The sequence below is a fragment of the Sceloporus occidentalis genome, unplaced genomic scaffold (genome assembly GCF_023333645.1).
Source record: "Sceloporus occidentalis isolate IW3139 unplaced genomic scaffold, rSceOcc1.0.p SCAF_537, whole genome shotgun sequence".
NCBI classification, from domain to species: domain Eukaryota; kingdom Metazoa; phylum Chordata; class Lepidosauria; order Squamata; family Phrynosomatidae; genus Sceloporus; species Sceloporus occidentalis.
In genome coordinates this window covers 90,001-112,801 of record NW_028317517.1, presented here as the reverse complement: position 1 = coordinate 112,801, position 22,801 = coordinate 90,001, and the positions used below count along the sequence as shown (strand labels likewise).

At 40.3% G+C, this 22,801-nt stretch overlaps 1 protein-coding gene across 2 annotated transcripts in view; it reads right to left on the bottom strand.

Moving 5' to 3' along the window:
• Positions 1-18,650: 18,650 nt before the first annotated feature.
• LOC149271192 (RNA-binding protein 47) overlaps positions 18,651-22,801 on the bottom strand; it is a 7,697-nt gene continuing 3,546 nt past the window's right edge. The window contains exons 2-4 of one of the 2 annotated variants that reach the window (XM_089507552.1): positions 21,811-22,017; positions 19,640-19,824; positions 18,651-18,881 (exon numbers count right to left, since the gene is read on the bottom strand). In XM_089507552.1, the coding sequence (XP_089363678.1) occupies positions 18,651-18,881; positions 19,640-19,824; positions 21,811-22,017 (623 nt within the window). The remainder of the gene's footprint in view (positions 18,882-19,639; positions 19,825-21,810; positions 22,018-22,801) is intronic. The other variant, XM_089507554.1, reaches the window with a different exon arrangement.

The window sequence follows — 22,801 nt, the reverse complement described above, 5'->3', positions numbered from 1 at the left end:
AATAAAAAATAGAGTATTTATTTTTATCAGCAAACAGCATTTTCATTTTTATTGACAACGTAAAGAAAACATAGTAGATAAATAAGTTTCAACCAGGAAAATGTTACCAGTGTGTGTGTAAATCTGTGTTACTTAAATCCCATGATTCCAGTCTAAGCCACTGGACATAATCCTGGTCAGTCGTTTCTGAGGATCTTTGTTCTCCATGTAACCTAATATAATAACAATGTGCGCTAACACCACACGCCAGGAGGGAAGCTCAGATTATACCATGAACGCCGAGTGATAAATATTTTAAATGATAATTAGGGCAGTAAGACAATATTGTGATTAATAAATAAGGGAAATGGTACAAATTTAAAGTTGGTTTAACTTGTCTTTCAAAGAGAAATGAAGAGAAAGAAGGATAACAGATTCCGCCTTCAGATATAGATTTAGTGTAAGAAAACACAGGGAATTATGTGGAAATGTTGCCTATGAAGAGCTGGTTCAACATCCAAAGGGTTTTATTCTATGACTGTTAGTTGAGTCATGTAACATAACTAGTGAACAATATGATATCATATATAACATCACATATATTAATGATGAGCTCTCTCTAGATTCACTATGATGTTTTTCAACTGTTATTACCATATTTGCTTGAATATAAGAGGTTTTTTTCAGAGCAAATCCTCTGAAGAATGCCCCTCTTCTTATATGCAAGGTCATCTTATAATCAGACCTCAAATAGCGGTCTGACTATAAGACTAAGATCCAGATCCCCAGCAGCGCTGCCAGGGACCTGGATTCTCCTCTCAGGCAGCCGGTGAACGTCACGCATAGAAAACCTCCGCTGCTGCCGGCACTTCCTGGTGCGGAGGTTGTCTATGCGCATTGCGCAGATGTTCACAGGCTGGCCCCACTAGACACCAGGGAGTCTGAAGCACGGGGGACAAGTCTGGGGATGCATTGTTATATAGGAGGGAATAAGGCATATATCTGGGGGGGGCAGATGTGCATGACTGGGGTGCAGGTTTGGCAAATAAAAGGAAATAAAAACATGAAATGCATTTTCCTTAATCGATTTTTATTAAATATGAAAAATTAGTTTATATTTTAATTCATATTTACTAGTAAAACGTTTTTCCTATAGGGTAGTCTTATATTCAGGCGTTTTTGGGGGGTCTTCTTATAATCAGGGTCATTTTATAATAGAGCAAATGCAGTAATATGTTTTCAAGTAGCAGAGGGTTTTGCATCTAAAAATACAAAATATGCAAACAAAAAAACCTGAAGCAGCTCTCTATAAATTGGGTTGGAATTTTTTTCCAAAAAAAGGTCATGGGGTCTTCAGGATAGTTGAGGGGCTAAAGAATATGCATACGCTGGACTCTTATTGGTCTCTTTAACCCTTTATAATATATACACTGTCATCTAAATGGGATTTGCGTGCAAACCTGTGATTTGTGTCTATGTACATCCAGCAATGTAAATAAACGTCCTAATGTTCCGAGGTGTTCCTACCATTCCTTCCCCTCCTTTGGGCTTCTTCTGTACAGGCATCTCTGGTATAGATGTAGATCTCTAATCTCCCCAACTGGCCTATCAAGAGCTGCGGCTTACTAGGGAAGCCAGTCACCCACTAGGAACTGCCACCCTAGGCCTTAGTCTACATGGCCTTGGTGAGAATATGACACTTATTTATTTAAAGTAATAAATGTAGTTAAGTGATTTAAAAAATATTATATTTGGCAAAAGTGGCATCTTTTAAGGCATCAAGAGTGACATATAGTGACCCCTAGTGGTGAGAATGCTCACCACTACACATCACAGTCGTACAAGACACAAGCTTTACCTTGCAAGAGACAAATAACTTTTGCAGTGGTTCTATATCATTCTCAACATCTAGTTTATGGCCCAGTAAATCTCAGATTAAAATAACAAAAGTTGAACCCCTAACTGGATCAGGAAATGGAAATGGAAGTTTTTTTATGTCACTGATACACACACCCAAGTACATGCACACTGTCCAACTGTAGGGTTACCATATACTGGTGACTAGAAAAGACACTGTAGCTGATGCAGCTCTCACATGTGGTCAAAAATCGGTCCCTCCTCTTCTCTCCATGGTGTTGAGAGCTCTGGCAGTTAAATGCTGATGCCGGAACGCCTTCAGATGTCTCCAGAAGTGACATCGCACTCAGAGCTGGAACTTCAAAATATGACCCTGCGAGAGGACTCGCGCTCCTCTCCGGGAATGCAACTTGTCCTTAAAAACAGACATTTAGACATATCTTTAAAAACCTGCCTGTACAGAAATATTTGGGGAAAAGAGGACGTTTGGTAACCCTACCCAACTGATGCACACTTACTACTCTTAATCACACTGACACTCCCAGCCATGGCATCCAGAGAGTGCAAGTGCCCACTGGAGGAACAGCAGCAGCTGGAAAGGGAGAAACAGTAGGCAGTCTAGAATAGGTCAACTAGACATAGAAACAGGGGCGTACCTAGAGTATTTGGCACCCCCCCCAAATGTAAAGACATCTACAAAATTATGTTAAGAATATTTATTGCACCAATTTGTAAACTGTATTTCAACTGTAAACAACAAGAAATCTGAAAAAATAAATTAATAACTTATAAGTAAAATAAATACGTTTAAATAACATTTACTGAACATATAATAGTGCTTTCTTTAATAACCCTCCAAAAAAAACAGCGTCCACATTGCCTACATAGAACCTGACCAGCACCCAAATTACACACACATAGGACGTGCCATCTTTGCCCCCAAACAGCCCAGCATGAGTCAGCATTGTTCCCAAACAGCCGAGTGTACGCCATCTTTGTCCCATGAACACGCTACCTGTGCCATCTTTGTCCCACAAACACCCCGCTTATACCATCTTTGCCTTTTTGACAAATCAACTATACACCTATGATTAACACAAACACTTTTACAGTCACTCACTAATTCACTTTCATTCACACAATCATTTATTCTTTCACACAAATTATTTACACATATTCATTGATGCATTCTAACAAATTATTTAATTCTCTCACTCATTCAAACAATTCATCCACACATTAATCCATTCATTTTCGCTCTCTCATTCTGACTCTTTATTTCAATATTCTTGCTACCCTCCTTTCTCCCTATCTACCCATTCTCACCCCCTTCTGCCCTATCTACCCCTTCTCACTCCCTTCTCCCTATCTACCCCCTATCCCCCCCGTCTCACTCCCTTCTCCCTATCTACCCTCTCCCCCCTTTGAAGTTCACTTATCTTTCAGGAGTCCTGCGGTGGGGGTGCAAGGCCTCTGTCTCCCATCTCTGCCACTGTATGGAACAGTATAGAGTGATGGGAGTTATGATGTACTTTAGAGCATAATTATATAAGACATTGGAAATGGTACAGCATAACACCCATCACTCTCACACATTTACCAATCCACATTTACCAATCCACACTTACCAATCCACACTTACCAATCCACACATACCAATCCACAGATTCCACACATACCAATCCACAGATTCCAAACATACCAATCCACAGATTCCAAACATACCAATCCACAGATTCCACACATACCAATCCACACATACCAATCCACAGATTCCTTGAACCGGCTTAAAATCACTCAAGGGAGCCGGAGGTCTGTTAAAGACCTCCGATGCCGCTCCCTTGCGAGCCTGCTCCTCCAGCGGCGGACATTACTGTCCGTCTCTGGAGGGGTGCCGGCAAGTTGGCACCCCCCTGATCAGCGGCACCCGGTGCGGACCGCCCCCCCCGCCCCCCGCTAGGTACGCTACTGCATAGAAAGTACAAAAAACACCTAGTAGTCCGAGCAAAAATGTTTTATTTAATTCTGTTCACCCCTCCGCTGTCAGAGTGGTTTGGCCTGCTCTCTTCTTCTCTCTCTAGCTGGTCTCCTCCCCTTCACTCTGGCAGCTGCTCCATCACAGGCACAGAGTCCCCGTCCGAGCTGAGACACCTTTTGCATGCTGCAGACACAAGGTAGTATATCTCAAACATGTATTACAGCTTGGGTTAGTAAATACTCCAGCTGTTGAGACTGCATTTCCCATGACTCTGTGAAGCATCATTGGAAAGTGAGTACTCAACAACTGGAGTGCCAAAGGTTAGCTTTTATATTATTATTATGCAGCTGCAGTGGAATGCACACCTCAGGATTCTCAGCCATCCATTTGGTCGGCTGAACATCATGAGACATGTAATAAGAGCACATTGAGTGACAAATGTTAGCTACAACTGCTGCAAAACTACAAAGTGTTTTATTTTGGTTCCAAGCCTTTGCCCCCTTTTTACTATCCTCTAAAAACCTTCTTTTTTAACACTGCAGAACATACATGCACAATATAAACTTTTCCTAACTGCAGCTTCCATGATGTTGAGCAAGCAACATTACTAGTTGATTGCAATCAGAATAGAAGTTGGTAACTGTAGATTCGCAACTCTAAGTCCTCAAACCAAACACTAACTTTTGTTGACTGCATCAACAATAATACTCAGCATCCATATTGCTGGCTGAGTTTCTTGGGAATTGTAGTTATAGACTGGGGTTGTGGTGGCCGACACTACACACATTTTTGCTGTTGACAGCAGCTTCCATAATACCATATTGTCCTGAAGATAGGCCACACCGCTAAAGTTTGATGTTAATTTAGAGAAAATACAATTTAAAAAAAATACTAGACAGCTGAAACAGTATTTTCTCACTCACTCATGCTCTCTCACACTCTCACTAACACTCTCTAACTCATTCACTCAGTAGCAGAACATCCAGGGTCGCAGGGATCCTCGCACCCGGGCCCTGAGGCTTCTAATTACGCCCCTGCATTCACTCATAGGTGCAGAATCATGTATCTTTCTCTGTCTGCAATATTGGGCACTTCCGAGGGCACTTCTGCAAAAGAGCGGAGCCACGTGGACAGCCTCTTCCTCCAATCGGGGGAGGAGTGTGTCTGGAAGCTCCGCCCTTTTGCAAAAGTGCACCAGGAGTAAAAAAAACTGAACACATGGGGACAAGCGGAAGCCAGAAGACGGAAGAAAGAAGATACAAGAGAAGAAGCGCAGCCGTGTGAAAGGTTACAGGGGCACTGAAGCGGTCTGCAGATAAGGTAGGAGGACATTGAAAATATCTAAACCTGATTATAGGCTGCCACCCTTAAATCTTTAAAAGTGCGCCTATATTTGGGACAATACAGTATACGGTCAGAATTTCTGAAAAACTAATTTGTTTGACAAAAAATACATTTTCACTAATAAAAATAAAATATTGCAGCCTGAAAAGCAAACTTTCTAAGAATTTGGTATAAGATCCACTTGCCTTAATGACTGAATATGAGGTTACTGTATAAAACAATAAAAAATAAATAGTAATAATAAAGTTTCTAGTTTGCATTAAGTAATATACCAGGTGGGAATGATCCAACTGTACCATACATCCACCAGCAGGGGGCATCCTAATCACAAGAATGGTGAATGCTCCCAAAATGAGGGTAGTCAGGATAAAAAATTCTAATAATGTAGAAAGTGAGGTAATACAGCCCAAAACAGATTAACCAAACAAATATCCTAGTTTAAACTAGACTTGGGCACCAGGGGGCTCTTCGTGTTCGTCTTCGGGGGGGGGGGGAATCTTCGTATTCCGCGAATATTCGCCCGTTCCCGTCTTCTCTTCGGGCGAATATTCGTGGACATTCTTCTTAAGGGGGTTGGGTAGGTTGTGTGAATGAGTATGTCTGATTGAGTGAATGAATCTGTGAATGAATGAATTTGTGTGTGTGTGATAGCATGGATGTGTAAGTGCTGGAACCTAGGCATGATGGGACTATGATTGCTGTTAGCAATCACACTCCTATCATGCCAAGTCAGCCAGTACATGCTGCAATCACAGTCCCATCATGCCTAGGTTCCAGCATTTACTGGTTGCCTGGGTATAAAAAGAGTGTGTTTGCTGTTAGCAATCAAACTCCTATCATGCCAAGTCAGCCAGTACATGCTGAAACCTGGCTAGCTGCCCTCTTGTGTATTGATGCTGCCAGCAGTATGGGGTCTGCACTTACAGCCACCCTGTACCAGCATGTATTGGCTGACTTGGGATGATAGGAGTGTGATTGCTAATAGCAATCTGCTAACAGCAATCACAGTCCCATCATGCCTAGGTTACAGCATTCACTGGTTGCCTGGGTATAAAAAGAGTGTGTTTGCTGTTAGCAATCACACTCCTATCATACCAAGTCATATTGTTGATTTTTTTTGTCCAATTGTGGTGTGTTACTTTTAATAAAAGTGTGGTTACACACTAAAATTGGACAAAAAAATACAATGCCCAGCCAACCAGTACATGCTGGAATCAGGGTATGCCTGAGATTGCTGTTAACAATCATAATATATAATTTTTTTGTACAATTTTGGTGTGTAACTTACTTTTATTAAAAGTGTGTGGGGGGTCACTTTCAGTTTCGGCTAAGTGAACCCTGAATTTTCGGTTTTGGTCCAGAATTTTCATTTTAGTGCATCGCTAAAATAAATAGAATTATTTAATTTTTACTTATCCAGAATCCTGAATTTGTAGGCCCAGAAATCCCAGAAATCAGTGAGAGGAAAAGTAAAGGTTTTGTGTCATTTACTTTATTTTAATCTGCATATTTTATTAAAGGCAATATTTTCTCTCAGTGAAAAATGAGTGCGGCCCGCGCACGGATACAATTCTGATGAAGTGGCCCACTGCAGAAAAAACTTGGAAACCCCTGCTATAGGGGGAAATTAAACGGAAATGATTACTACCCTATCTTATCTACTTTAACCTCACATTCTCCTTTTTTCCTGACCCTGTTTATACTGATCTCTGTCCATTGAAATACTAAGTATTACTTATTACTAATTATTAAGTATTACTAATTATTTGCAGTCTCCCTGACGTTCTTGCCTGAGTGTCCTGGGGGTCCCAAGCTGTGGCATATGCCTAGGGCAGCAGGTTCAAGGGGGTGGCAGTCCCCCGGTACAAAATCAGGAGGGCAGATCACCCTCTCGGTGTTGAAGGAATATCTTTGATCTCCCCAAGTGACCTTTTTATGCTAAGAAGGCTGCGCACAGCGCCCTTTAGTGTACGTGAGGTGGAGACGACTGGGGGAGCTGCTTTAGATCAGGCCTAGGGTGGCCCAAAAGGTAAATATACCACTCGTTCAAATCATTTAGAAACATAGAACTTGACAGCATCAGGAAATCCCGTCTTCGATTCAGAATACCTTTATACGTATCCCATGCATTTTTAAATTCACCTACTGTATGAACCTCTATGACATCTGCTGGGAAGCTGTTCCACATATCTACCACCCTCTCAGTAAAGTAAAACTAACTTATATTGTTAAATGTTTTTTAGTATTCGCCGTATGTAGCTCTTCAATAAATCACCTTAGTTTCACAACTCTCTATGCTTCGTTAGGATTAAACACGTCAGCTTTTATGAAACAAAGATTGCATTATATTTGTGGAATGAGCTCTTTAAACAATCCATTAAAGAAACCTGTTTCACATGGATCCGGTGCCAATCTCTGTAGTTCTTTAGATGCAGAGCTCTCAAATTAAAAAGAAGGAACAAAGAGGTTACCAGCAAAGGAACGTTGGAGACGTACTATCCTAACGTCACGGTTACAAGATTCTGAACAAAAACATCATGTTTTTGCTTGGATTTTAAAATGTTGGATTCCGTTAATAGAGAATAACAAAGGAGGATAGGAGAGTCCCTTTAAAGCTCCTGTATTGTCATCTGCTGTAGTTGTGGAGGTTTTGCTGATCATATATAATCCCTCGTGTGATCCCCAGAGACAGAAGAAACTGACCCAGAGACCAAGACGTCACCCTGAGAGAGTCCAGGCGAAACTTACTCGAATACTGCAGAGAAGTTTTGCGTCCCGAGATAAAACACGTACTGTGTAACGCTTCTCCATGTAGTCATGGGGCATCAGTGTGTGACAGTTCACAAGCAGCTTTGGTGAATGTGGGGATCAAATGATGTGCCGCAAACCCGAGCCGTGTGAATTACCACCTACGTATCTATCACACTTGTACAGATCACTTACTGCCTACACAGGTAAAAGAGAGTTAAACCAGGTAACACAAAAGCGCAGTTCCTTTACATTATTTAAAGTTGAAACATTCTGACATCTGCTTTGTTTACCTAACCGGCGAAGCGGAACTTGGCAGAACAGCAAAGAACAATGAGCAGGAGTTTGAATGACATGTGAATGGCGGAGCTGCAGTTTGATACAGGTAGATTTTAGGATGCTGTTTTCTTACATCAGGTACGGGTATAAAACTTTTACTCAGATAACAGAGAGAAAGTTATCCAGTTTTTAAAGGAGGAAAACAAGTTACCAGGAACAGGGTCAAAGTGGGCTAAGAATGAGGGAAGAAAGTAGAAAAAAAATGGGAAAAGGAGGGAAAATGCTAATTTTCTCCTCTTCAACTGTAATCTGCAGTGTGGGAATCTGGGACAGATGATGTATTTCTCCTCATGTAAAGCCACAGACTCTGGGACTGGAAATAATTGCTCACAAATCATGGTGTTTCACGTGCTTTTAAAGTGAGAGCCACTCAATAACATACCTCCCATGGGTCCTGACTTTTATGGAACAGTCCACATTTTTAGGACACACTGACAGGCTGAGGAAGAATTAAAATCAGCCGCAGCACAGAACACCGTTGCGGCTCCCTCATGGTCACCTTGCTGAGGTGGCTCTTCCACTATGGTGGGCGGACGATCTCATGCATACCATCCTCCACTTGGGGCGACCCTTCTTAGGTCTATTTAGAAACCTTAACTGTGTGTGTGTGTGTGTGGGGTATGATATAATAACCCATTGCACTTTGCAACTGTATGAATCCCAATACTGGTTTGACGTCTGTGCGTATCCTTTATTTAAATGTTGGTACACTGATGTAGAGGACTGCATTGGGAGGCGGGTCCCGCCAAGAAAGTTGCGGGCGCGGGCGGTCTTGCTGGTGCTTCAGACAGGAGCGGGCGCTCAGGCACTGTACCTGCGGGTCCCGGTAATACCGCGCAGTCCCGCAAGGCTACCTTCTCGCTGCTCCCTTACAATGTCTCCTCTCTTGCTCCGCCCAGGAACAAAATGGAGTCATGTGATATGACATCACTTCCCGTGACTCCGCCTTGTTCCTGGGCAGAGCAAGAGAAGAGAGGGAGCAACTCGAGGGCAGTCTTGCGGTTCAAATCTGCAGTTCAGATAAGGAGGTGGGCTTGATTGGCCACAAATGTGGCGGGCGGGATTGGCCACAAATGTGGCGGGAGCAGGCGGGAGTGGAACACCCACATTGCGGGAGCGGCCGGGATTGGTCAAAAAATCAGCGGGAGCGGGCGTGAGCTGGCGTGAGCGGGATTAAAAAAGCAGTCCCGCGCAGGGCTCTACACTGATGATAATAATTTACTGCATCTGTAATTAAGTCGTTGTGGGCAAGTACCAGGCAATAAAGCATAATAGACATGTTGGCCTAAAAGAAGGCTAAAAATAAAGGCTAAAATAAAAGCCTTTTATTGGGCCAACTGTAAAAAGATGTAAAATCACAAACGATTTTGGGACTTCAGATGGTTCTTCATTTTAGGATTTGGTCTGATGAAGGTACGTCTGAGGTTTCAAAAAGCTTTTGTGACTTTACATCTTCTCATAGTTGGCCAGTAAAAGGTTTCAACTCCAGCTAAAGGCTCCAGACCATAAAGCATTAACTCACAGTAACTCATGAATGCCACATAGTAATCCTTTAACTACCTGAACTATTTCCATTGAATGACAAACATAAAACCATTACCAGTTTGCTGAGTGTAGCAGGTTTAGATTATATAAAGATCCTTCAAGGCTTTTTATTTTTTTTTAAATATAATTGCACTTTGTGGGTGGGTTAATTTTGGGGGTTGTTGGGGTGGAAACCTGCTAAATTTGCTGTTAAAACGAAATTGCCGCTCACAAAACATTATTGCTTGTTATATAGTAATTTGCAAACAGTAACCAGTGTCTTGGGTTTTTTTTCTCAGGCAGTGTGCCGTGGACATGCTGATCTCGGCACAAGTTGTTTAAAAATAAAATTGTAAAACTTCAAACCGGCTGTAAAAACTAAGCCTTAATCTCTCCAAAGTATTAAACAATGACAGCTGTCTAATGCAAATGCTATCAAAGTTCAATAGATAAATAATAGAAAAAAATACATAGTTAAAGGCAACTACCATCAATGTTAACCTCACGGAATAAAAATAATTGTTTGAAAATATTGTGCTGTTTCCTTGTGACTTTTGTATGATATGATGTGTTCAGGCAGCTGCATATTAGCCATAAGTATCTATTCTAGCTCTGTTATCTTGGTCAAACCTACTAGACAATTGTTGGGAATTATTTTGGGGTCTGAGTGCCCAATTTTCTGCATGAAACCAACTTGCAGACTTTGTGCTACCTCTAGTATAGTGCAGTGTTGTTTTAACCTCTCATACAAAAAAAAACAACACGCATAAACATATACTCACACTCACTTACATGCATACACACATACACTCACACAAATACACACTCACACCTACATACATCACACAGGCAGATACAGTTTATTTTGCATATATGCATATAGGCACTGAGTGCTGAGGCATATGGTGCGTGAAAGTCGCCAACACTCTGCTGATTCCACAGCTGAGGAGTTCCAAAGTTCCACCGACATTAATATCAGCACAAAAACTGTGCGGCGGGAGTTTCATGGAATGGGTTTCCATGGCCAAGCAACTGCATGCAAGCCAAGCATCAGATCGAGTGGCGTAAAGCACGCTGCCACTGGACTCTGGAGCACTGGAAATATGTTTTGTTGAGTGATGGATCACGCTTCTTTATTTGGCAGTCTGATGGGCGAGTCTGGGTTACATAGGTGCCAGAAGAACGTTACCTGCCTGACTGCATTGTGGTGGAGGAGGGATAATGGTATGGGACTGTTTTTCAGGGGTTGGGTCCTTTACTTCCAGTAAAGGGAAATCTTAATGCTTCAGCATACCAAGATATTTTGGACAATGCTATGCTTCCAACTTTTCTATTCCAGTATGACTGCCCCGTAGCACAAAGCATGGTCTGTAAAGACATGGTTAGATGAGTTTGGTGTGCAAAAAATTGACGGGCCTGCACAGAGCCCTGACCTCAACCTAATTGAACACCTTGTGGATGAACTGGAATGGAGCAGGGCATTTCATCCAACATCAATGCCTAACCTAAAAAATGTTCTACTGGATGAATAGCAAAACTCCCACAGAAACACTCCATCTTGTGGAAAGCCTTCCAAGAAGAGTTGAAACTATTATAGCTGAAAAGGGAAGACCAACTACATATTAATGTTTGTGTATTTAGAATGTGATGTCATCAAAGTCCCTGTTGGTGTTACGGTCAGGTGTCCCAATACTTTTGTCCACATAGTGTATCACACGACTGACAACAATGTCATCCACCAGGTCTGCAGATAAGGGATGTTTATTGGAACAAAATGTGATAAAAGCAGGTTTTTTGTGAATGCTAATCACAGAGAAAACTACTTTATTCAAAGGTTCTTCTCATTTAAAAGTTAAAGAGGAACTATTGTGTTCCAGGTTATGACCAGTCATAAGGCTTGTAACATATTAATCATGTTTCTAACTTTTTACCACTTCACTATTAACATAAAAATGACCTTTGTTATTTTCTGTTGTATCTACTTCACTAAATCACATGATTTAAACTATTATATTTGTAATAACAGTTTTAAAGAGGAACTGCATGTTGTGAGTGGAGTCTGGCTCTAAAGGCCCTGCACAATTTGCTAAAACTATGCGGGTATGGTCTGGAAAGTGAGTTACACCTTATTTATTGTTGGTCGGAATTTGTGTGAAATGCCATAGCTGTGTTTCCTATGTTTTATGTCTCTCTTTATATAAAAGCCTTGTTGGGCATGTCAAAGCAGTGAAAACAAAAAAAGTATTCCTCTTTGGCCTCTGAAATGCTGGAAAGTAGGCTAATGGCAGTGCTTAGTGGCCTGCGCCCCTCTATCGTCCAGTTCTGGCTCCTTGAAGGAGCCAATCACTTGGAGGAAAGCTCTCCCTTTTAAATGAATGGGACAGCTTCCTGCGCATGCACTACGGAACTCTTGCATAAGTCAGCGTTAGACCTAGCCGGCAGTGAGTATAGTGCATGTGCATATCCATACTGAATACATCATTCAAACATTAACAGTGTGGATTGGAAACAAAAAGTATGTGAACCCCTCCTAGACTAATGACTTCAACAAAAGCTAATTGGAGTCAGGTTTAAACAAAAAGAATCCGCCTTTCGGAGTGGCCAAGTCAGACCCAAGACCTTAATCCATTAAAGATGCCGTGGAATGATCTTGAAAAAGCCGATCACTCCAGACAGACTAGGTACATGGCTGAACTTAAGCAGTAATTAAGGAAGAATGGTCTAAAATTCACCCGGTACAGGTCTGATCCGCAGCTACTGGAAGCGCTCGTTTGAGGTTATTGCCAAGTTATTAAATCCAAGCGTTCACTTAGTTTTTCCACCAGCACTGAGTATGTTTAATAGCTTAAGCACGTTGTGTTTGTATATACGTGTAACTTAGATGTAGATCAGATCACATTTTATATACAATTAATGCAACTAGCTAATTCCAAAGGGTTCATTTAGCTTTTCTTCCGCTGTCTATACATTATAAAATGTATTTTATTGCATTGCAACTAAATTTGAAAACAAAAAAAATGCATTTTTAAGGTTGGTTCATAAAACTGGCCAAGAAAACAAAGCACAAAATATTTACAGCATTCTAGAAATATTAGGCAACATCTCAATTAGCTGGGCCAATTAGCCACGCTAACATCAGCTATGTTCAGCACATTAGAGGGTGGTGTTTGAATTTATAGCGCACTTTCGTGTGACCCCTGTTAATAAATGATTATTTTGGTCCAATAAAAGTATCACAAACTGTGGCCAATTAACATTCCTCCAAAAATGTGGCAACTATGCCGTACTTTGAATGCAATCTGTTAATGAAAGATAGGTTATGTGCTCTTTGGTCCCTATGTAATAAATAGACTTGTCACCATCATATATTTCAGTCACCTGATGCATGCTCGATTGTGTTTGCGTCTAACACTACTAAATACGTCGCAAGTCTTGAAGGTAATTTATTGGTGGCTTTGTGTTGTATTACAGATGTAAATAGCATGCCTACAAATCATGGCACTGATATAGAACTTGTGGGTTCATGGCAACACTGAACCTAGTCATGGCTGTGCAAGGTCATTGAAAAAACATTTTAAAACTAAGTTTCGAAGGTGGAGTTTTGAATAAACACCTTAATGATTAACTTATCACAAGATCCAGATAAAGTTAAGTACAATGAAAACAATGAAAGATAAGACTTGCTTTTTGGGGACAAATGCCTTTGACTTATCTTTATTTACAGCCAAGGAGATGATTGATTTAAATTGCATTTTATTTCTATTCAGGAAAGTGTAGAAAGATATGAGGGAAAAGAGAGAAAGAGTTGAGAGAAATGAGAGAGAAAATTAAGACAGAACAAGGAGTAAGGTGGGAAGAGAAGAGAAAAAGGAGATGAAAAAAGATTGAAAGAGGCAGAACAAGGAGGAGAGCAAGATAGGAAAACCCTTTAAATGGCTGAGAGTTATGAACCCTCAGAAGTTGTATCAGCTTTCTAGGAAATATACAGCTTTCATCTTAAAGAAGTGCCTTCCTTCCATGGGTCATCCCCACAACACACAAATGTACAACATAAGCACAACTCTATACCGTAGTGTAAACCGAGCTCCTACGCGCCTTCGCATTCCCGGGTGCTTCTAAGTGCGGAAATCAGCGGGTTTTCATTTGTCCAGAGGCTGCCCGGTCCCGTCCTTGTTGAATGCAGCCTAACATGGCTACTGGCCCACCATTTTCTGGGTCATAAAGAGGTAAATCCAGGACCAGTGACTTACCTTATTATATATACTGCCAGAGTCTAATCACAGCTACCCTTGCTATTAATGCAGTTAGGCTAATAGTCAGGGAGTCTTTTGGAAATTAGATCAAGGAACAGGTGAAGGATGGGGGACAAAGGATAAGATTTGTGGAATTGTACTGACAGAAAAAGTGGAAAAATTAAATAAAATGTTTCAATAACATTTTGTAACAGAACATTGTACTAAATGCCTTAGCTTTTTAAATAGCTATCAATAGGAGATAGTCCCAAAAGATGTCTTAGGAAAACCCAACCCCTTGACAAAGCTAACCACAGCTCATAATGCAAAAGTAACCGCATTTGGTTGTGAGAAAATGATATACCCAAGGTATGACCAACGTAGGCATTAGAACCCCTAATCTGTTAGCAAATACCTAAGCAAAGCTGTCTTCACTAATGTAGAACATGTGGCAGCATACAGCAAGGAGAACCAACCCCATGTGTGACTGTATCTATCTCATACATATTAGCAAACCATTGGCAACTTTGCTGCGACTGGACCAAAACTTTTTTAAACCAGTTGAACACATTATATCACTGCACAAGCCCAAGAGTCCCGTATAACTGGGTAGGCTGGTCTGGGTACAATGATCAATGGGGTAATGTAACGCAATGTGACCCCACGGTAGTAGCATGGCATCTCACACATTATACAAGCTGCACTGAAGTCAGGCACAGGTTCCTCATAATTTAAGTGCGTACGTGTTATAGTGTGGGTGTTAAAAGTGTTAGTGTGTTAGTTTCAAGGGAGTTAGGGGCCGGGGGGCCTCTTTGCTTCATTTGTAACCTCCCCTGGATGTAAACAATAGGGCTATAGGATAATGTATACGACTTTATTTTTTCCAGGACAGAATGCCCGAGTGTTAGCAATACTAGCCGTGGATGTGCCCTTCCACCCTGGTTTAAAACGTGCTGGGTTTTTTTATAGTAAGAATGGATTCAAACATTTCTTTCCTTAAAAAAACATGGGAAGACTAAATTAGCGAGTGGTCCTTATCTGACAAAATATACCTTTATTAAGTTTCTTAATGACATATGCACACCTGGCATGGTCTGGATCATCCGTCCAGGTCTGGTCTGGTTCAAATCCTTCTTTCAACAAGCTTTAACACACAATTGGTTTTACATGTGGCATACACACATTCTTAAAAATGACAAGATAAAGGGCTTCAAAGAATGCTTTATTTTTCTTACTAAAGGCTAAAATATATATTGCAAATACAGAAATAAGCTTACAGCAAACTTTGACAACTTTCAAAAGTTGTAAAGCTCTTAAAGAAACAAAGGCTCAGCATTTAAAAAATAGAAATAAGGCACATTTTACCACCCCAGTTCTTTTTTTGCCTGTTTTGTTCTTAAGCTTTTTTATTTATTTATTTTTTTTTAAAAAGCTCATATTTCAAGTTAATAAAACTTACCTCATTGGTGTGTATGAAATGGTTTAAGAGCAAATAAAAAAATTGCATGGACCAAATCTGCCCAAGACTGCAAACTATTGCAGAATAAGATGGAATGACCAAAATGCCAAAATGAAAATTTTATATATATATTAAAAATATGTGAATGTATCCAAAGGAAAGCAGCTACCTGAGCAGACTTAGGAGAAGGACCACGGAGTAAAGATGAGAGCTCAACATAGGGAAGTATGTTTTTTACATCCCAGGTTGCTAAATTCAGCTCCTCTCAGGAACAATTACTGTATTACATTGTATGGAAAACAAAAAGGAAGACTTTAGGTACTTTTGCTATAGATTTAACCCCTTAATGACAAAATGCATTGTTTTCAATGGGTTTAGGTACTGCCCATTGTCCTTAAGGGGTTAATGAACCTAAAGACTGTTAACATGACAGGTCCAGTTTACGGGAAAAAATAAGGCATCCGTGTATAGGGAAGAGACTTTCTGGTCATTCCCACTTGTATTCAGCGGTAAATATTACACCATCTCTTTTTATCTTATGATTGTGCCACATGATCCATCAATAATGTCATAGAATTTACGATTTAGTATTTAATGCATGTGGTTCTGATCGCCGACTCCCTCATTAACGCTGTATTATAAATCGCTGCAAAAATATCAGCCCTTAGCAGCAGCTGTATTGCACATTCAGAGATAATCCCATCTAGCAGGAATATGGGAAATATTCCTTCCAGTAACCACTAGATATTATTTCTTAACGTTGACTAATACGAGGTTAAAGCAGAGGTTTTTTTTGCGCATCATGAAATCCTTTTGTGATCATCAAGGACTCGAGTTCAACACCTCTGCATTAAAAGGTAAAGTCAACCTGTAAATGGAGATGTACTACAGCAAAATACACATGAAACACGATAACGAGCTAATGCCCTTTAAAAAAATCTAAACACCATGTAGTATCTGGAGAAAATAAATAAAACCAGGAAAAGGTTCACCTATAGTATATATATATATATATATATATCCAGTCTATAGCTACAGTATTATGGCACAATAAGACAAGAGAGACACCGATAATGAAAAAATGGTGCATTCACTTAAAATGTTCAAACATTGTTCTAAAAGCCTTTAAACAGGCCACAAAACACTGCAACAATAATATCTTTATTCACTAACATAAACTTATATATTTTTTAAAACATTGAAATAAATTGGCACTGCCTCTGTGGCAGGCCTTTGCATGATTTCTGAGATAAACTATAAAAGAAATATTTACAAACTGATAGATTTCTCACTACCAAATAAAAGAGGATGCGAGGCATCGCTCCGCACATCTTATTGCCGCTTTTCCCCATAGGGTTAACTCATCGACAGTATGAAAGACACAAAGTTGACAAAAATGCCGCACTTTGCCCGTGGCATCCGGCACATTTTAGGTTTTAAAAACATTTCTGAAAAAAAACAACAACATTCTGGCAAAGAAAACATTAAGTATTACAATCTCCCAAGCTTTGGTAAAATTAACACAGCGGAGTGGTCATTGAATTTTATCTCGGTAGCCTGGAACGCACCGATGCAATTTGGTCATAAATCTATACATTGGCACGACGGCTGTTTTGGACAATCGCCCCCCCCCGTTTTCATGCAACATGTTTATAAATCAGCCCCTTATCCAGATTGGCTAGAGCCATATCAGCTTTTCCTGAAATATATCTTTCATTTCCCTTGGACTGATTTAAGAAACACTAAAAGGCTAATGGGGGCAGCGCAGCCGCTTATACCCTCTGATTCTTACTGCCCCTGCTGAGGATAATTAAGGAGATTTCCAGCCCCCCTGGTATTTGCCATTCCAGTTACTCAATACAAAACATAAGAAAATGTCGGAAACATGTATTTCTTGCATTCTCTGCGTAAAGCTTATTTACCAAGCAGCATTTTTATCAAATACAAACAGAGGGAGATTACATCTTTAACAGCCACGAGGACGTTAAGCATCAGCAGGTTGTTAAAAAAAAATAAATGAAATCCTCAAAATGAAATATTCCAATATTCCCAAAGAATCCTGTTAAATCCAGCACCCAGCGGGTTAAATGCCAGACTCTTACTTCTGTGGGGACCTGTAGAATCCATAACAATCCATAATATCTATATGTACTGCCCCTGCCGGGGTACTTACACTGTGCTATGGAGTAAAGTGCCCCAAGATCGACACTTGCAGGGGTCAGAGGTGAAGAAAAAATAATAAAAAACTGCCTAAAACTGAAATAACATAATTTGCACGGTTACTGGCCTTATGGGGGAACTGCATTAGCTTAAGGGGTAAATATTCTTCCTATAAATCTCCATGTACCAGCAAACAGGGAGCTCAAGGAGGGAATGTAAGACTCTGAGAATGGTGAGCACCACATTGCATATATATATATATATATATTATATATATATATATATATATATATATATAGCAATACATTATATTATCTCTATATCAACCCCACTGGTCTTAACCTATACTGGAGCTGTGTGATATATGACGACGCAAAAGCCCTTTAAAAATATTGCTCACCTCTTGGCACTGGTAGTAAGGCTTCATACATATATAGATGTGTATATATATATTTTAGACTTTATCTGTACACATTGCTGAGGGATAAAGTGTTCTTTTTTTGAAACCCAGCAGATTTGTTTTTAGTTATCCCCAGGAAGTTCCAGTATAACTTTATAAATAAGGTACCTTCAAAAAAAACTTAGCATACTACCTTTTTTCTTAAATATGACATATACTCTGTTCTTTACACCGGTTCTAAGCCTGTTTGTGCACTTTTCACTAATATGGGCTACAGTATATAAATCTCTAGGGTGCAGGACACGCTATATAAAATTAAAAAAACACACCTTCATACCAGTAATGTTGCTAATATAGTGGGGGGAAAAACTACTAAACAACCAAACCACATAATCTAACTCTATATGGTCAAAAAACCAAAGGAAAAAAAAAAATTGGAAATGTATGAACATAGATATATATATATATATGTATCAACCTTAAAAACCACCTTAAAGGTTTATGGAAAAAATATGAAAGATAAAAAAAATCTTCACATGTGTAAAATATTCTTTTAAGAATATTTTCTAGGTTTTTTTTTTCTTCATAAATATTTGAGTTCCTTTGTTGTCATGTTTTTTCTCTCCACAGTTAGTATGTTTGATAGATGTCGTGCAGCGGGACCTGGATGGCTGCAGGGAAGGCCTGAGGTATATATCCAGCATATCCTCCGTACATGGCGGCCGCTGCATTCTTCTGTAGTGTAGCTAAGGTAGCTGTGGCAGGCGCTGCGATGGGAACGTAGCTGGCGCCGTAAATCCCGGTGGTGGGAATCCTTTGCATGTTCGGGGCCATGGTATACACAGGAGTTATCGGTCGTCCCTACAACACAAGGTAAGACAGAATGAGGAATATGAGCGCACAAGTGGGTCACCTCCATGGCCTAAAAGGGGATCTCCCACCATTTTTGGATTCACCCCTACTATCTGATTAAAAAGGTGTTTTTTTCGGCCATTTTTATGTGTTCTAGCCACTCTACCTGAGTCTTTATCATATTACCTTTGGTAAAAATAGAATGGCTCATTGTTAATTACCCAGCTGGATACTCTGATTGATGAGAGTCTATGGAGGAGTGGACTTCATTATTGTTCCCACAAAGAATCAGCTCAGTGAAAGTCACCTAAAACATCACGTGACTGACACAATGGCGGCCTCCAGATAAAGGGAATTTATTGGAATTAAATTTGATAAAACCACACTTTTTGCCAGTGCTAACTTACATTACTGTATTTTTTGCTCAAGAAAAAGATATATTTTTTTCAATGGGTCTTTCTATGTTTGGCGACCCGACTGCTGGATCTTGAGACATTTACAGTGTAGTTAAAAAAGTACAAAAATGAAGGAACTTAAATTTCACACATTGTGTGTACTGCTGACATGAAAGTCACAGGACTGTGACTGAAACGCGAGTAGCTATGGCTATATGTGTATAGAGATCTATATGGGAGCCAAGGGATATATTTATTACATAAATTGCTGATTCTCCCTGACTCTCCTAAATGGACTGACTTTCGTGTTTCTAAGTCCCTTAGGTCATGCTGGGTAGGTGATGATATCACGCATCAGTAGGTTTAATTCACCTGAAATGGTGGGGGGGTGGAAACAGACGGCATGACGGCCGCTGCAGCAGCGCTCACTGGATCGGCTTGGACAGCTAGAGGGTTAATCATGTGCTCCATCCCGTGGATTTTTCCCTCTTCGATGAGCTTTGCAGCTGATGCAGCCTGGAACATGGAGTACTGGGTTCCAATGGTAGGGATTGCCACTGAAACATAGAGGAGGACATCAGTCAAATGCTCTTTACCAGCAGCAGATCTATTAAAACATACAGTCTTTTCTGTGTACTTTGCCACTTAAGACAGAGGACCATGATCTTATAAGCATTACTGTGTTCCCTCGCTTTCTCTATGGAAGAGGGAACATACCGAAAATGAATCAATATCAAACAGTCCTTGGAATGCTCTTGGAAAGGTTGTAAGGTTTTAAGCCCATGCACCTTGAAACCGCTAGCTGAACGTATGTCATGGTTGAAATATTTACACGTATGCACATTATTAATATGTCAATAGAGCATCTTTAGCAATATCCCTCCTTTAAATACTTATAACTGATGAAGTTTAAAAATCATCATGATTTCTCACCAGTCTCACATTGTTAGTCTTAGCAGACAAGAAGACATCGATAAATGATTTGGCAAAGTGAATCAAATGAGACAGGCTGATTGAAATAAAATCTCAGGTTCCTATTTAGATTTTTAGGAGAGGTATGAAATCTCTGGATTGATTGATTTAGGTTGCAGTTCCATCTGGCAGTAAACATATTCAGATTAAGTGTATTATGTATTTAAAAAATGAATACCAGAGGTACTAGGAATACCAGAGATGGTATAATGTATTGGTCGTGGTGTGATTTAATATTCACAAGGTTTAAAAGGCGTAATTGTAAACCAGGGTCCAATGCCAGTGGCTGTAAGAGAATACAAGAGAGGCTGGAGGTTAGCATACGGTAACAGTGCTATTTAAATGGTGTCGGCCCATTCACAAAGCCCAGGGTTAGCTTGAGACGCGATAATCTTTAGGTTAACAAAATTAGAATTTTGAGTATCTTTAAGTTCTTCAAGTTCTGAAGAGAGTGGGATCCCTCTGCTGCAGGTGGACCCTTGGTAAGGCCAATACGAGTTTATGAGCAACTTGGGGTCTTACCCAAGATTAATTGAGCCTCAACGTAAGAGAAAGTAAAACGCTCTGTCAAATTAGACCTTCTTTCACTGCTTTCAGAGTCAAACGCACTTTAGATGCAGATGCCCCCATCTAAGATCTAACTTAGCTCTAACTAACGAGTTTTGGAAAGCTCTACCAACCTCAGGCCTGATTTATCCCCATTGGAGACGCATCTCTGAGTAAATGCGACAGAGTTCCTGTCAGTAAGCTTTTTATTGACCTCAGTAGCACTAAGTGACCCCACATGGTCTGGGAGAAACGGAGGTGATGACTACCCTCTGGCCAACTCTGGGCTTTGTTCACAGACTCCCCGTATTTTACAAACATTTGACATTCACTCCGCCGGGTTTAGTTACGCCTTCTATCCTCTCCAAAAATTGATAAACAGCAAGAAGTGAACCCAGGGGATACTATTTGGATGTAAGTGGTAAGCAGGGCAGAGAAAAATGTGTCCCGTATAATATTAGAGTGCATTTTGTGTGTTCTACTTAATTAAATATCAAGCAGACGGTACCCTAATATGTATCCTGTTGTTACTTACAGTTTCAATTTGGCCTTAGATTAAATATTTTGTGTATTTCTAAGAAAAACTCAAAATGCCAGATGTTGGCACCATCCAAGTTTTTAGGAGTCCAGTAAAAAATAAAACATGAAGAAAGACGTTAATGAAGAAAATGTGTACACCAGGCAAGGTATGATTCAAAAACCTTGATAAACACCTCGTTTGATTGGCTTCTAAGGATAGCGTTGACTGCTTGAACGCAAAGGATTCCACCGATAGCAAAACTATACCTTTTCCATATTTCTGAAAACATGTTTTTTCCTTACTTGTTATAATAAAGAATTAAAATATAATGTATAGGAGAACTGAATTATGGTTCTATTAGGTATAAGTGGGCCAGTCACAATGAAGGTACTTATCAAGGTGCTAAGACTGCCTTCAGACGTGAATCATACCTTGCATTGCCCTTGAACTTAACCTTGAAAAACTAAGATAGGGATACATTTTAAAATCAAATGTTAGGACTAACCTGTACCGTGTTTAAGAGCAACTGAGTTGACTGCTGATAATTCCAGGTTGGGTACAAGTTCAAAGCCTTTTTCTTGCTGTTTACCCTTCCCTTCATGATATCTGCTATATATGCCACGGCCTGCCGAATATCCCCCCAGGTAGGTACCCCTGGGACCCGGGGCTCTGTTTCCAGCTGCACCTCGCCCTCTGCCTCTTATGCTGCCTGCTTATAATACCAACATAATACAATCAGAATTGAGAAAAAAGGAGATTAAATGCTAAGCCAGTATCAGTGTTACAGAGGAAGCAATTTGTTGTGATTCCATTTTGGCCATCAAGATACCACTAGAAGAAAACAAGTAGGGAACGACATTCCGCTTCCGTTCCAACTCACACGACAATATCTAGCATTTACGCTTCATTCTCGGAGTTTCTTCGTTTTAGTTCTGTGGATTTGCTCCAGTTTCCAATGTGTTTCTATTTCAATCACACATTTTGTAGCCGGCGAGGGCAGAACTCGGTCTATGCGTGTTTTATCACACTCTATAAAACGAACCCTTTCCTCGAGCTAAAAGACCATGTCTGTGGTATCTTAATTCCAAAATGGAAACACGTAGTAAGTTGAAGAAAAAATCATCACCTAATCACAAGTGTTAAATGAATGTGATAAGAAACCAACCATGACATGACCCCGGAATTAGTTTGTGTGCAATACATTAATATCTAGTATAAAGGCAGGATAATAGCAGCTGTCCGGTGGTGCGGATGGTTGAGGGACATGACTGCTGGAAACTGGGTCCCCCTGTACGCAGTGCGTCCCCAGGAATCATGGATTTGGGGGCCATATACAAGCATAGGGGTACTCAATTGCAATGATGGGGTACCACTGGGTATATTTATGGACGCAGCCATAAGAGGGAAACACTCGTAGATGTTTAGGGCATGTTCCCTATGTCTGTGCATGCGTAAACACCCAGTACTACCCAGGCAGTCACTATGTGAGTTACTGA